The sequence below is a fragment of the Aulostomus chinensis genome, chromosome 9, assembly GCF_037954235.1.
Source record: "Aulostomus chinensis isolate RoL2024-O1b breed Wild chromosome 9, RoL_Achi_v1.0, whole genome shotgun sequence".
Classification (NCBI taxonomy): Eukaryota; Metazoa; Chordata; class Actinopteri; order Syngnathiformes; family Aulostomidae; genus Aulostomus; species Aulostomus chinensis.
This window is the reverse complement of record NC_141328.1, coordinates 7,086,845-7,099,667: the sequence shown is the minus strand read 5'-3', so window position 1 is coordinate 7,099,667 and position 12,823 is coordinate 7,086,845. Positions and strand designations below refer to the sequence as shown.

The 12,823-nt window shown below is 39.8% G+C and overlaps 2 protein-coding genes across 2 annotated transcripts; both read left to right on the top strand.

The window, feature by feature from the left end:
- Nucleotides 1-165: 165 nt before the first annotated feature.
- On the top strand, nt 166-3,715 carry LOC147255628 (acidic mammalian chitinase-like). The gene is made up of 11 exons (XM_086213447.1): nt 166-267; nt 350-376; nt 473-677; nt 766-822; nt 937-1,102; nt 1,194-1,318; nt 1,403-1,526; nt 2,138-2,320; nt 2,437-2,553; nt 2,637-2,769; nt 2,871-3,715. Exons 1-11 carry the CDS (start codon nt 243-245, stop codon nt 3,131-3,133), a joined length of 1,425 nt encoding a protein of 474 aa, XP_086069573.1. The 5' UTR covers nt 166-242; the 3' UTR covers nt 3,134-3,715.
- Nucleotides 3,716-4,924: 1,209 nt separating this feature from the next.
- Nucleotides 4,925-12,023, top strand: LOC147255627 (acidic mammalian chitinase-like). Its single transcript, XM_086213448.1, has 13 exons — nt 4,925-5,843; nt 6,635-6,707; nt 8,053-8,084; nt 8,240-8,266; nt 8,357-8,561; nt 8,650-8,697; nt 9,798-9,954; nt 10,069-10,193; nt 10,283-10,406; nt 10,497-10,682; nt 10,788-10,904; nt 11,012-11,156; nt 11,287-12,023. Exons 3-13 carry the CDS (start codon nt 8,060-8,062, stop codon nt 11,292-11,294), a joined length of 1,167 nt encoding a protein of 388 aa, XP_086069574.1. The 5' UTR covers nt 4,925-5,843; nt 6,635-6,707; nt 8,053-8,059; the 3' UTR covers nt 11,295-12,023.
- Nucleotides 12,024-12,823: the final 800 nt, after the last annotated feature.

Below are 12,823 nucleotides of genomic sequence, written 5' to 3'. Positions count from 1 at the left end.
GGTTGCGTGTGACTATGCAGTGTGGATGCAGACTGCGTAGATCAGTGTAGAAACATTCAGAACATGTTGAGGAATTTTATTTTATGGTCTGTTCGACACAGCTTCCTGTCTGAAGTTTTGGGAGGTCCCGAAATGTTTTCCTGGTTAATGATTAATTGTTACCATTGCGTATTTACTCCTCACAAAGCTACTTTGTCCTCTGTTTTTGACATTGCATGAACCCATCCTAGCTACCAACGACCATGAGAAAGCTAATTGTAACTGCAGGTAAGTCGTACTTAAAGCCGTAATTTTCATCTTAAGATCAACCAGTACCCTATATTTACTAACTATATCTATGATTTTGAAGCTCTCTGTGTCTTCATGAACAGTTTGGGTGAGTTAATGAATTAAACCAACCTTTAGTTGCGTTTGATCAAAGGCTTAATATGCTGGATATGCATTAAAACTATTTCTGTTACTCTATGTTTAGTGTCAGGTACCAGACTGGTGTGTTATTTCACTAACTGGTCCCAATACAGACCTGGCAATGGAAAGTTTCTGCCATCAAACATTGATCCGAGCCTGTGCACCCACCTGATGTATGCCTTCTCTGGTATTAATGAGGCAAATGAGTTGGTCACCATAGAATGGAATGATGTGGAACTATATAAATCCTTTAACGCGCTCAAAACCAGGTCAGCTCCTTGCCACCTAAATGTGTTATACAGTTGTATGTAAAATATAATCCTTGCTTGTTACACAACGTATTTATTCTTCATACAGGAATCCCAATCTTAAAACACTGTTGTCAGTTGGAGGTTGGAGTTTTGGATCACAAAAGTGAGGGTTTTTTTTTTGTTGTTGTTGTTGTTGCATAAAACAATAAATAATGATTGACGTTCCATATATTTGTCTTCAAAAGTGTAATTTTATGTCCCCCAAAATGCTACTCAGATTCACTACGATGGTATCAACACAAGCCAACAGGAGGACATTTATAAAATCTTCTATCAAACTACTGAGGCAACATGGTTTTGATGGTCTTGACCTGGACTGGGAATATCCTGCTGCAAGAGGAAGTCCGCAAGAGGACAAGCAGAAATTCACAGAGTTATGCAAGGTCAGATGTGAAACTACCACTGAGATGCTTGTGATTCGTTGAAAAGCGAGACATGAGAAGACTTGTCAAACATTCTATCTCTGGTGTACAGGAGCTCCTGGAGGCCTATGAGGCTGAGGGTACAGAAACTGGCCGTTCCAGATTAATGCTCGCTGCTGCTGTGGCTGCTGGGAAAGGAACCATTGATGCTGGTTATGAAGTAGCAGAACTTGCAAAGTATACCGATATTTTAGTTTCCAGAAACCATTCCACTCATTAACTGTAATCGTGCTTTGTTAACTTGCGGTCACATTTTGTTAGGTACATGGATTTTATCAATGTGATGTCGTATGACTATCATGGCACCTGGGAGAGCGTCACAGGACACAACAGCCCTTTATACAAAAGAGATCAGGAGACAGGGGACCAAGTTTACTTAAATACTGTGAGTACTACTATAGTTCTGTCAGGACTGTGGCCATTTTTGAGTTGATACAAATATAGACTTTCAGTGTATATTACAATGAATTCCTTGGTTTTGATTTTGGCATTGGCATTGTGTTGTGACCCTAACCTTTGTCTGTTTCTGTATTATTTTGAAGTTCTCTTCCCTCGCATGCACTCCAGTATTATTTCCCGTCTTTGTCTTTTTAAGCCTTTTGAGTGCTTGACCTGTGTCTTGTCGGTTAGTCCTCATCCTCAGTCCTGCTCCCAGTGTTTCTTGCCCATTCAGCTCCTTCCCTGCCCTCCCGTTTTCCTGCTCGGTTCCTGTTGTGTCTTTAGTAGCTTGTGTATTTAAGTTCAGAGTCTTGTGTCAGTCTTTGTCAGATTCTCATGACTCCATATGTGTTCATGCTTGGTCCCTCCATTCTATTTGTCAGTTTTATCAGAGCTCTGCTATGTCTTATTTGTTTTTTTATGAATACATCGTGAGGTCTTTTCACCCTGCGTTTTCACCGGTTGTCTGCAGTTTGGTTGACCAACTCCAGACCAAGTACTGACCTCAACCTTATTTCACCTGTTCTTTCAGTGCATTACATTTTAGTTATATTTCAGGACTTTTCCATGAGGTACTGGCGGGATAAGGGAGTGCCTGCAGAAAAGCTAAATATGGGCTTTGCAACATATGGAAGAGCATTTCACCTGTCCACTCCATCTAGTCTAGTGGGAGCACCAGCAAGTGGTCCCGCCCCTGCTGGAACTTTTACGAGGGAGTCTGGCTTCTGGTCCTATTACGAGGTTAAAACTTGCATATTGAATTAGCAAGTCTATGTAAGAAATATAAGTTTTCATGATGAAGTTGTCAGGATGTTGTGAAATTAAACTATTCACAGGCTTTATTTTTTTCTCTCCAGATTTGCACTTTTCTAAAAGGGGCTGTCGTCCAGTCGATTGAGGATCAGAAAGTTCCCTATGCCACAAAACAAAATGAGTGGGTTGGATTCGACGACAAAAGTAGTTTTGAGACAAAGGTGGTCACAAATTTCTACAAGTGTTGACCTACGTATTTCTAGTTTCTTTGATTGCTGAACTCTCGCTATCGTTTCTAATTCAGGTGCGTTACTTAAAAGACAACCAGTTTGGCGGAGCCTTCATCTGGGCTCTAGATCTGGATGACTTTACTGGACAGTTCTGTGAACAGGGCAACTATCCCCTCCTCAGCTATCTTCATACTCTTTTAACTTCAGGTAAGAAGAAACATTATCAGTAAAATATATGTTCATCCTCAAATTTTGTTATTTTTGAGGGTACTTTAAATGACACTAACAGCTTATTTGTATTTCTCCAGATCTTCCTACCGATACTCCTCAAAAAATCCCTCTGAATACAAATGAAACCCAACCTACCAGCACCCCACTTCGTCCGAGTGTTACAGTCCCTGCTCCGACTGAAACGCCCGACAACTTCTGTGCTACAAAACCTACTGGGCTTTACGCCAAACCTGATGATCCAAGTTCGTTTTATAGTTGCGCCAGTGGCATCACCTTTATCCAAAACTGCCCTGCTACTTTAGTCTTCAAAGACAACTGCAAATGCTGTAACTGGCCCTAAAATGCAGCGTAGCTTCGTTCAATCAAGGTCAGATACATGAAACTGTCAGTAAAAACTACTGATTTACAAGTTTTTATGTAGAAATACGATTTTTTTTTAATTATATCAATGATAATCTTACAATTTCCTGTGAATTATTATGGCTTTTCGAAACACAACTAAGTATTTTGCTTTTACATCAAAGTGTCATTACCTTATTCGAATACTGGATTTTTTTTTAAATCAGATATTTCATTTAACTCCAACCATAATGGTAAAATGCTGCGAAAGCCATAAAGTAAGAACATTCATAGATAACATCTTTTGAGACCTGATGACCTCATACATGTTGATCGAGCACACAGCACTGCCATAATTTGGAGTTCATGAAGGTAAATTTTTAAAGTTAAAAAATTATTAAGATATTATTATTCAAATTTTGGAGCCTCAAACTGGCTTGAAACAAAACATTTTGTAAATTCATATATACTTCATGCAGCCTCGCTGTCTTAAAATACTTGCACATAAAACATGTGATATTTTGCTTTAGTATTTAATTTGAATGATAATTCCTAAAAAAAAAAAAAAGAAAAAAGAGGCAGGCATACAAACCACGAATAAAGCAGGAAGGATATTAAAAGACGGACAAAAAAAAGATATAATAAAGATACTGAAAGTTTCTCAGTTGAGTGGTGATGCTTCTGCAGCAAATAATCATTTTCAGTACACTTTGAAGGGGGAACAGAGAGAAGGTTTCTGGCGGGGGTTCTCGGGTTGGTTGGTATTGCAACAGCAGTTCTGATATCTACTCTGGATTGAAAAGCAAAAAGTAAAATCTTAAAATCCATTCCAAAAGGAATGTGCAGTGAGTTCAAGTCTTCCCGACTATCAAAGAGATGTATGTTAGGAAACCAAAGGAATGGCTGCTCACTGCTGTGTGATATTTATTCAATTTGGGAAATTCCGTGATCTCTAGAGAACATTAACCTGTTACATTAATCCAAACAGGGCCTAAATAACATCCCTGTTGCTAAACTGTTACGAAAGGCCAACCCGACTGCCTCAGCCCTTATTTGGACAACATTTATTTCTACAGACATGGAGATAAAACAGGCAAAAGCCATTTCTATTATGAGAGCCAAGTACCAGACATGGTGTGTTGTGGTTATTTACAGTTTTACAGCTTTATTTTGTTGGTAACCATTGTATAATTGCAACGTGCACTTGACTTTGTGATTCAACATCGTTGTCACATGATTGACAGGCAAACACACCCTCTTTTGTCATGTTGGTTTATTACGTCTGCACCTTGAAATTTTTTTTTCTGTTTTATAAATTCTAATATTTCAGAATGCAAAGAACATTGCAAATGTGACTTCAATGTCTGTTAGAACTGAACAGTGATGTAACTGCCTTTTCAAGTGGTGCATGTGTGTGTGTGCATGTGTGTTTGCCTGATTATGTTGTCAACTTTCTGAAGTATGTGGTAGGCTTTTTTTCCCCCCATTTGCATACAAGACAGGCTATGGCGGCATTTAAGGCACTCATTCTCTCTGACGACCTGAATGCCATGTAATTAAATCACAAAGGACCGGCGCAGCATCAGATGCGTCACAGTCAGAACGGGCGTGCCCTTAACTAGATGAAAGTATGTCCAAAATCACACCCAGTGAGCTGTATTTCCTGCATCGCAACTTTTGTGCATCACAAAACTGTCTCTGCCTCAACTGTCACCACCTTTTCTCAGCGTAACAACAGCCGAGGCCAATCAAGAAGTTCAAGCAGAAGTTATGTCAGGGAGTGAATGCAGGGGAGTAAAAAAAAAAAAAGACACAAGAGAAGAAGACAATGATTCTTGACCATACATCTCTTTTCACATAAACTAGATTCACATCTTACTGTTTGTTACTTATTTTCTACAGGCACGTGGTCACAAAACCTTCTCGAAGTCTATATTTTCAAGCACTTCTAATTTGAAAAGTTTCTTTTGATGGAACTGGAAGATTGCATTGACTTGGTGCACGTAAAAGTAAGAGAAATGTAAGCTTCACATTTGAATAGAGAGCAGCACAGTGGTGCAGTGGTCAGCACTGTGGCCTCACAGCAAGAAGGTTCCGGGTTCGAGTCCCGGCTCGGGCGCGGGATCTTTCTGTGTGGAGTTTGCATGTTCTCCCCGTGCCTGCGTGGGTTTTCTCCGCGTACTCCGGCTTCCTCCCACTGTCCAAAGACATGCAATTGGGGACGAGGCTGACTGATACTCTAAACTGACTGTAGGTATGAATGTAAGTGTGAATGGTTGTTCGTCTTTGTATGTTGGCCCTGCGATGGACTGGCGACCTGTCCAGGGTGTACCCCGCCTCTCGCCCGTAGACGCTGGGATAGGCTCCAGCCCCCCCGCGACCCTTAATAGTAAGGAATAAGCGGAAGACGACATTTAAATAGCTAAATCCATGCATCGTTGCCGCTGTTGCAGGATGTGCTTGCTGATGGAGAATTGTTGGGTGTAAATTCATCGAAGGAGTGTGGTACTGGACCTGCTCGACTTGTCAAGTGTCACGAGATAACTTTTGTTGTAATTAGGTGCTAAACAAATAAAACTGACTTGTCTTGACTTGACTTCCATGCAAGCAAAGCCTTAACTGGGAGTAGCCAGCTCAGCCGCCAGTGTGGGAATATCACCACAGCTCCAGCTCCATATACTGGAAAGTGGAAAGAAATTCACCTGGCAGAGGTGAGTTGAATAAGCATTGTCAGAACTTGTTTGGACAAAGACCTGATTGAAAGGCTTCAAGGCCTTCATGCGGATATAAGCAGAGCCAGTATGGCAGATTAGAACATCCCTTCCTACAGGATATTTTAAAGGTAAACTGTGTTATACCACGATAGTGCAATCATGTCTTCATTTCTTAAATCTTAGAGTAAACTGATTTCTACTGAGGATCATGAAATCCCTGACCAGCCCAGGCCTAGCAGGACGCGGGCTATGATGTAAAAGCCGATGCGACTAGAGGACATCCTGTACACTGTTTAGCTCAGTTATGCAGTGAGAGTCAGTACAGGTGAAAGTGGTATCCCTGTTGCACTGCTGTATACCATAAACATGACAAGGCTATTATAGAAATAGCTGAACATTTAAATGAAATAATATTGATACCATCACTCAAAAAAGCTGTAAATGTCTTTAATACATGTAAATGTGTATTGTGTCTTCTTTTTCGGCAATTAAATTATACTCCAAGTAGAAGTGTATAACCGGTGTTAAAGGGCCACAAATCCACGTACATGTAGATGCTTAACGCTGCGTGATTATTTACTAGACAATTTTAATTGTTACTTGAGCCGTCATTCATGATGCGACTTGTTGAGTATCAGTGCTGTATGCTTCTGTGTCATTGTTCAGAGCCTCGTGATGTCACCTGGGTCATTACATGTTCTTAATTATAGCCAAACCCTATCGAACTGTTATTGAATATCCACACCCAAGTAACCCTTTTCCTCTTCATATAAAATGGACTGTAACAGATAGAAACAGCAGACATCCATAAGACATCCAGCAGTCACAGTGGAAATATTTATACCCTTTGTCTTGAACCATGTAAGTACAATTTAACTTGCTAAACTAAATCTATATATGATGCTAGTCTCTAACTGAAGCTGAAATATTCTGATTTGTCGCACCTGATGTTATGATTGTTATATTTGTTCTTTTAAATATTAGAAATCACAAACTAACCAAAAAGACCAGGTGAAACTTAATGTAAATGTAGGTTTTTAAATGCAGTTTCAAGAGCGATAACTTGTCAGTCATGGCAGAGGTTTGATTTGTGTGTCAAAGTTGAGTTATAAGAATGTTTCTCCAAGAGCAAAGAATCATAAAGCTGTTGACCCTCAGTACCGTCAGAGGTTGGAATTCCATTCCTCCTCATGACCAAAAAACTCACTCCTCATGATCTTTTAAGTTACAATGTTACCGGTAATAATTTGTGACAGCAGTATCAGGCAACCTGGGTGTGTAATTTTCCAATTTTCCGCAAGGGATTTAATAAAGGATTACTCTACTCTCTAAAGTAAAACTACCTGAGTGGGCCCAGAGCAGTATAGTTGTTGAGCCTGTCCCAACTGACACAGGGTGAGAGGCTGGAGGTTCACCCTGGATGGATCGCCAGTCCGGAGCAGGGCCATCAGGAGCAATTAGTATCTTGCCACCATGGAGCGCTTTAATGTCCCTGCCAATATCAAAATCAGACTGATGCCCTTGGATTAGTGCAAAAGATTTACCAGCAATGCTGAAGAACAAACACGGCTTTACCAGGTCAGCAGCTGGCTGACATTACCGGAAAGACTTGCTAAACCAGTTTTTCTACAGTGTCACTGAAACCTACAGAGAGTAAATTTGAGAAAAGAGGACAATAATTAACTGATGATATTAAATGATAGTTTATGAGCACTCTGTGTTCATACTAGAGTAAAATAAATATAGCACAAAGCTATCCAACAGTCTAAAATTAGTTTAATCAGTTTTGCTGAACCATGCGATGTTTTGTATAACATAAAAAAAATTCTGCACATTTCCTAGATTTACTGGCCACAAAAAGAAAAATTCAAGAAGCTGTGTTTTTAAATGGAAAATGAATCCCCTTGGGAAATTCCAATTCAGGATAAAATAGAAGAAAATAAATCTTCCGGGGCGGCACGGTGGTGCAGTGGTTAGCACTGTTGCCTCACAACAAGACGGTTCTGGGTTCAAATCTCGGCTCAGGTATAGCTTATTGATACTCTAAATTGACCGAAGGTGTGAGTGTGAATGATTTGTCTGTCTATATGTGCTGGCCCTGTGATGGACTGGTGACCTGGAATGTAAAAAATGTTCTATTTAGTATGACTTTTATCTGTGTTTTCCAACTCCAGTTCAACTAACAGGTCCTTTTCTTTCCCCATAGAAACATCATGTGCAAGCTAATTCTTACAGCAGGTAGGACACACTGATGAAACAATTTTTCTATTAAAACTGTTAACATTCATTCAGCACATTAAAGTGTTGTGGCAAAAAGTGATTCTTTGCCAAAAAGTGATATCTCAGTGATACGTGTATATATACTGATACTGACAAGGTCTGTCACTCTGAAGGTCTCTGTTTGATCTTCGCCAGCTTGGGTAAGTTAGAACTCATGATGTAAATCATAATTTAAGAAATGTCAAAGAATAACAACTTGAAAAATGTAATGATTTCCTTCAAATTTTCAGCCTCCTCCCTCAGACTGGTTTGTCTCTATAACAGCAAATCACGAAAAACACTGCAGGAAGGGAAGTTCAAGGTTTCAGATATTAATGCAACATACTGTACTCATCTGGTCTTCGGAGCTGCTAAGATTAATTCTGACTTCGAACTGGAACCTATTTTCAATGGTGACGAGGAACGCTATGAGGCCCTAAATAAACTAAAAAGGAGGTCAGTGTTTTTGCTGACACAGTACATTTGTGAAAACTGTGTTTTTATTGTTCTAAATAATAATGATCGCACTCTTGTGATTCTACAGCAACAGCAAACTCAAAACGCTCTTGGATGGAAAATTGAATGTAAAAAGGTAAATTGCAAAAGAAACATAATGAATATATACATGATATATTTAGGGCTTTCATTTTCCAGTGCTGTACTATGACCATGAAATCTTCACATTTGTAATCGGTGTTGTAAAGTTTTGCATGAGCACATGTTTCAGATGAAATAGGTAGTGAAAGACAATGCAATGTTTTTTTTTTCGATCCATCGGTCATTTAATCAGATGTTTTCAACACGAGACACAAACAGATTCTGGATAATATTCAGTTTTTTTTATTTTCATGATGGAATTGTACCATGCTGTAGGTAATATGTCCATCCATCCATCCATTTTCGACCGCTTACTCTGTTCAGGAGCCTATCCCAGCAGCCTTCGAGCAAGAGGCGTGGTTCACCCTGAACAGGTCGCCAGTCCATGGCAGGGCCAACACATAGAGACAGACAACCATTCACACTCACAGTCACACCTACAGTCAATTTAGAGTATCAATCAGCCTCGTCCCCTCTTGATGTCTTTGGACTGTGGAAGGAAGCTGGAGTACCAGAGAGAACCCACGCAGGCACAGGGAGAACATGGAGACTCCAGAAAGATCCTGTGCCTGAGCCAGGGCTAGAACCCAGAACCTTTTTGCTGTGAGGCAACAGTGCACCACCGTTGCGCCCTAGGCAATATGTACGTTATTGCCACTTTATTCAAAATTAGGTGATAATCATTGTATTTTATTTAACTTAATCAGCATGCAATCAAATCGAGTAAATTTGCTAATGTTGAAAACTACTTTTATGTATAAAATCCATTGCAACAACCCCTTGTTTTGTTAGTCTTATGGATGAGACATATTTAAAACAACCAAACTTACACACACAAACCCTTAAGAAGCATTTTTATTTCCACCTGAATTTTTTCACATTATTCCTTTAATCATAGCATATTGCAGAGGTCAGTTAATGTATACATGGTTAGTTTTGTGGATTTTTTTTCAATTATTCAGTTGCTTAAAGCTGCATAATGTTATCTTCATGAAGGACACTGTGTTATCCTCTCTTTTCCTGTTTAAATGCTATTGTAACTCGCTAAAATACAGTATAGGGGATATCCTCTGATGTGTTCCAACCTTCTACCAGATTTGCCAGATTGGCATCAGCAGATAACAGAGCCATTTTCATCCAGTCTGCTATCAGTCTACTAAAAGACAATGACTTTGATGGACTAAACCTGAACTGGCAGTTTGGTGAAAAAAGTGGACAAGACGGGAAAAATACTTTCATGCTGTTGTGCAAGGTCAGATCCTCAAATCCTTTCCTGGTTTACTGTCAGAAAAATGTCACACATTACATGCAGAAATTATAATATCTGTATATAAGTGATACTTAAATCTGACTCTCTCTTCTATAGGAACTCAAAGAGGCCTTTGATGCTGAGGCAACATCATCTGGCCAGCCCAGATTACTGCTCACTGCCAGTGTCTCTGCTGAGAAAGCAGTCATCGATGACAGTTATACTGTCAAAAAACTTTCCAGGTAAACAAAAAAAACATATTTTCTAACATTAGTCCATCAGTAGCTGTCATCATCTTTAGGTAAACATAACCTCCCCTGTATTTCATCAGGTACCTGGATTTCATGAATGTGTTGACCTTTGACCTTCACCGCCCTGACGATGGTGTCACAAAGCACCACAGCCCCTTGTACCAGGGAAGCACAGACACTGGAGACGCAGTCTACTACAACACGGCAAGCAGCAGAGATTGATGGTTTCCAGCTTGGACATCTTTCTATTTAGAGCTCTATTCTCTAATCTAAGTGTCTGTTTCCACATGTCAGGATGCTGCCATGAAGTACTGGCAGAGCAAGGGGGCCCCTGCAGAAAAACTTAATCTGGGACTAGCTCCATATGGCCGATCCTTTACTCTCTCTAACTCTGCTGAAAATGGTGTTGGAGCAGCAGCCAATGGTCCTGGAGAAAGCGGCTGCTACACTGATGTACCAGGCATGTGGGCCTATTATGAGGTAAAACTGCAAGAAGTGAATGGAATGTTTTTATATCAGTTGCCAAATGATTGATATTGTGTTTACTTTATTTGGTGAGACAAATTTCCATTTACTTCCTTGCAGATTTGCATTTATATGAAGGGGGAGCAAAACCGGACGATTGCTGGTCAGAAGGTTCCGTTCGCCACCGCAGAGGATCAGTGGGTGGGATATGATAACATGGACAGCATTGACGAGAAGGTAGTTTAAAATGTTTCATTATGATTGCCATGTGATTCTTTTAAAATCCAGTAAAGAACACATACTTTAGAATTTCAGCAGTTATAGTGCTTTTTTAATTCTCATAGATCAATTACCTAAAAGAAAACAACTTTGGAGGAGTCTTTTTTTCGTCTCTGGACCAGGATGACTTTAATGGAGAGTTCTGTGGAGAGGGTGAATACCCCCTCCTCAGGTATGTTGATGAAGCTCTACGTAAAGATCCAGAAGCAGGTAATAAAATGAAAAGAACTGTTCTTTTGTGTGTTGCACTCAAATCCCATCAGCATTTCATTTCATTTGCTCACATTTTCATGATGTCATGATTGAACTATTCACACTATATCTGAATTTCCTTCATCAGACCCTTAAGACCCTTGTGCTGGACTGAGTGATGGGCGTGTTGCTGTCCCTAATGAGGAGGATTCTTATTACGAATGTAAAAATGGGCATGCTGTTAAAAATTACTGTGAAAATTGTTATAGCCGGGACTGCCAATGCTGTGTAACATCCTAAAGACTTGTCACGCAGCAATCCATTTTGCTGACCAATTAAATTAATCGAAAATGGAAAGAAAATATAAACAATAAAACCAGGAATCCACTTAATTCTTATGAATAAAATTTTCACCAAAAAAGCTCATATCTATGGAAATACCAGGGATTAAATATTTTAGTTCAAGGCCCCTCTGTCAGTAGCTGGTTGGTGGATTTGTTGATCAGTGCTGAATGTTCTCCCAACTTTACCTGTAAATTTACAGTAATATTTCATTATTTATTGCTATGATTTGACAGCTGTCTTCCTCTTTATCTTTGCTGATCTTCAGTGTATCTAAGCCACACTTGTGTGTCCTTTGTTTTTACTTTATTAACTTATTACATTATGACATGTTGATTGATGAATTGATTGATTATATAATTGTTTCAGATAATATTATATTAAATATATATTTTTTGTTATGTTCTGGTGTACGGATGTATTTTAGCATACATATAAAGTAGGTACCCACTGCTGAAATAACAATGCTATTGTGTGTATGTGTTGCCTGCCTGCAAGTTAATACCGTTCTGATGAATATCCGAAAATCAATCAATAAACCAATGGCAAAAGTATACAATTGCTGTTCTTTGTTCATCAGCTGTTTGTAAGATACAAAATGATTTATCTTACCAGACACAAACAAATATAGAAGCCAGTGAACTGGAAGTATGAATGGCAAAGCCAGTTTATCGAACACTTCAGAACATCAGCATCACCTGTTCAAGTTAAACTGTTTCAGGTAAGTGTGGCAGCAGTGACACTGACCCAGCTTGAACAGGATCCACTTGTGATGGTGATGGCACCTGTGGCAGTAACAGCACCTGGCTGCAGCATCAACAGCCCAGCAGAGACCCAATCAGGAGGTGACAATGAAGACAAGCCAGCCAGACCTCACCATCAGGACAGCAGCAGTGATGATGACGCAGCCAGGGCAGGGTCAGGACGTTGCCCAGGATGAGCTCAGGCAGAAGATTGCTGCACTGGTGAAGCAGGATTTGGCATTGGTGTCTGCCCAGGCAGAACAGGGGCCTGATCAGGTGGGGGAGGCCCAGAGGGCTGCAGCGTCTGTGTCCCACCTTCGGAGACATCAATTGTCGATGTCAATCTCAATACGAACATGATTTACAAAAGGGACATCATACTACATTGAAGACTTGAAACTATTGGGACCATTCATTTTAGGTACTAAATCAATTTCACAGGACCTCTAGTTTTTAGTTGAACACAAAGGTCAATAAATGGATTGAACAGATAAACTAATTCATATCAGGAGCGCAAAATTTGGGTGGTTTTTACCAGGACTACCAGTGTAGTGGAGCTGCGCCTTCAATATTGCACTCATTCGTCTCTCTTTATTCTGT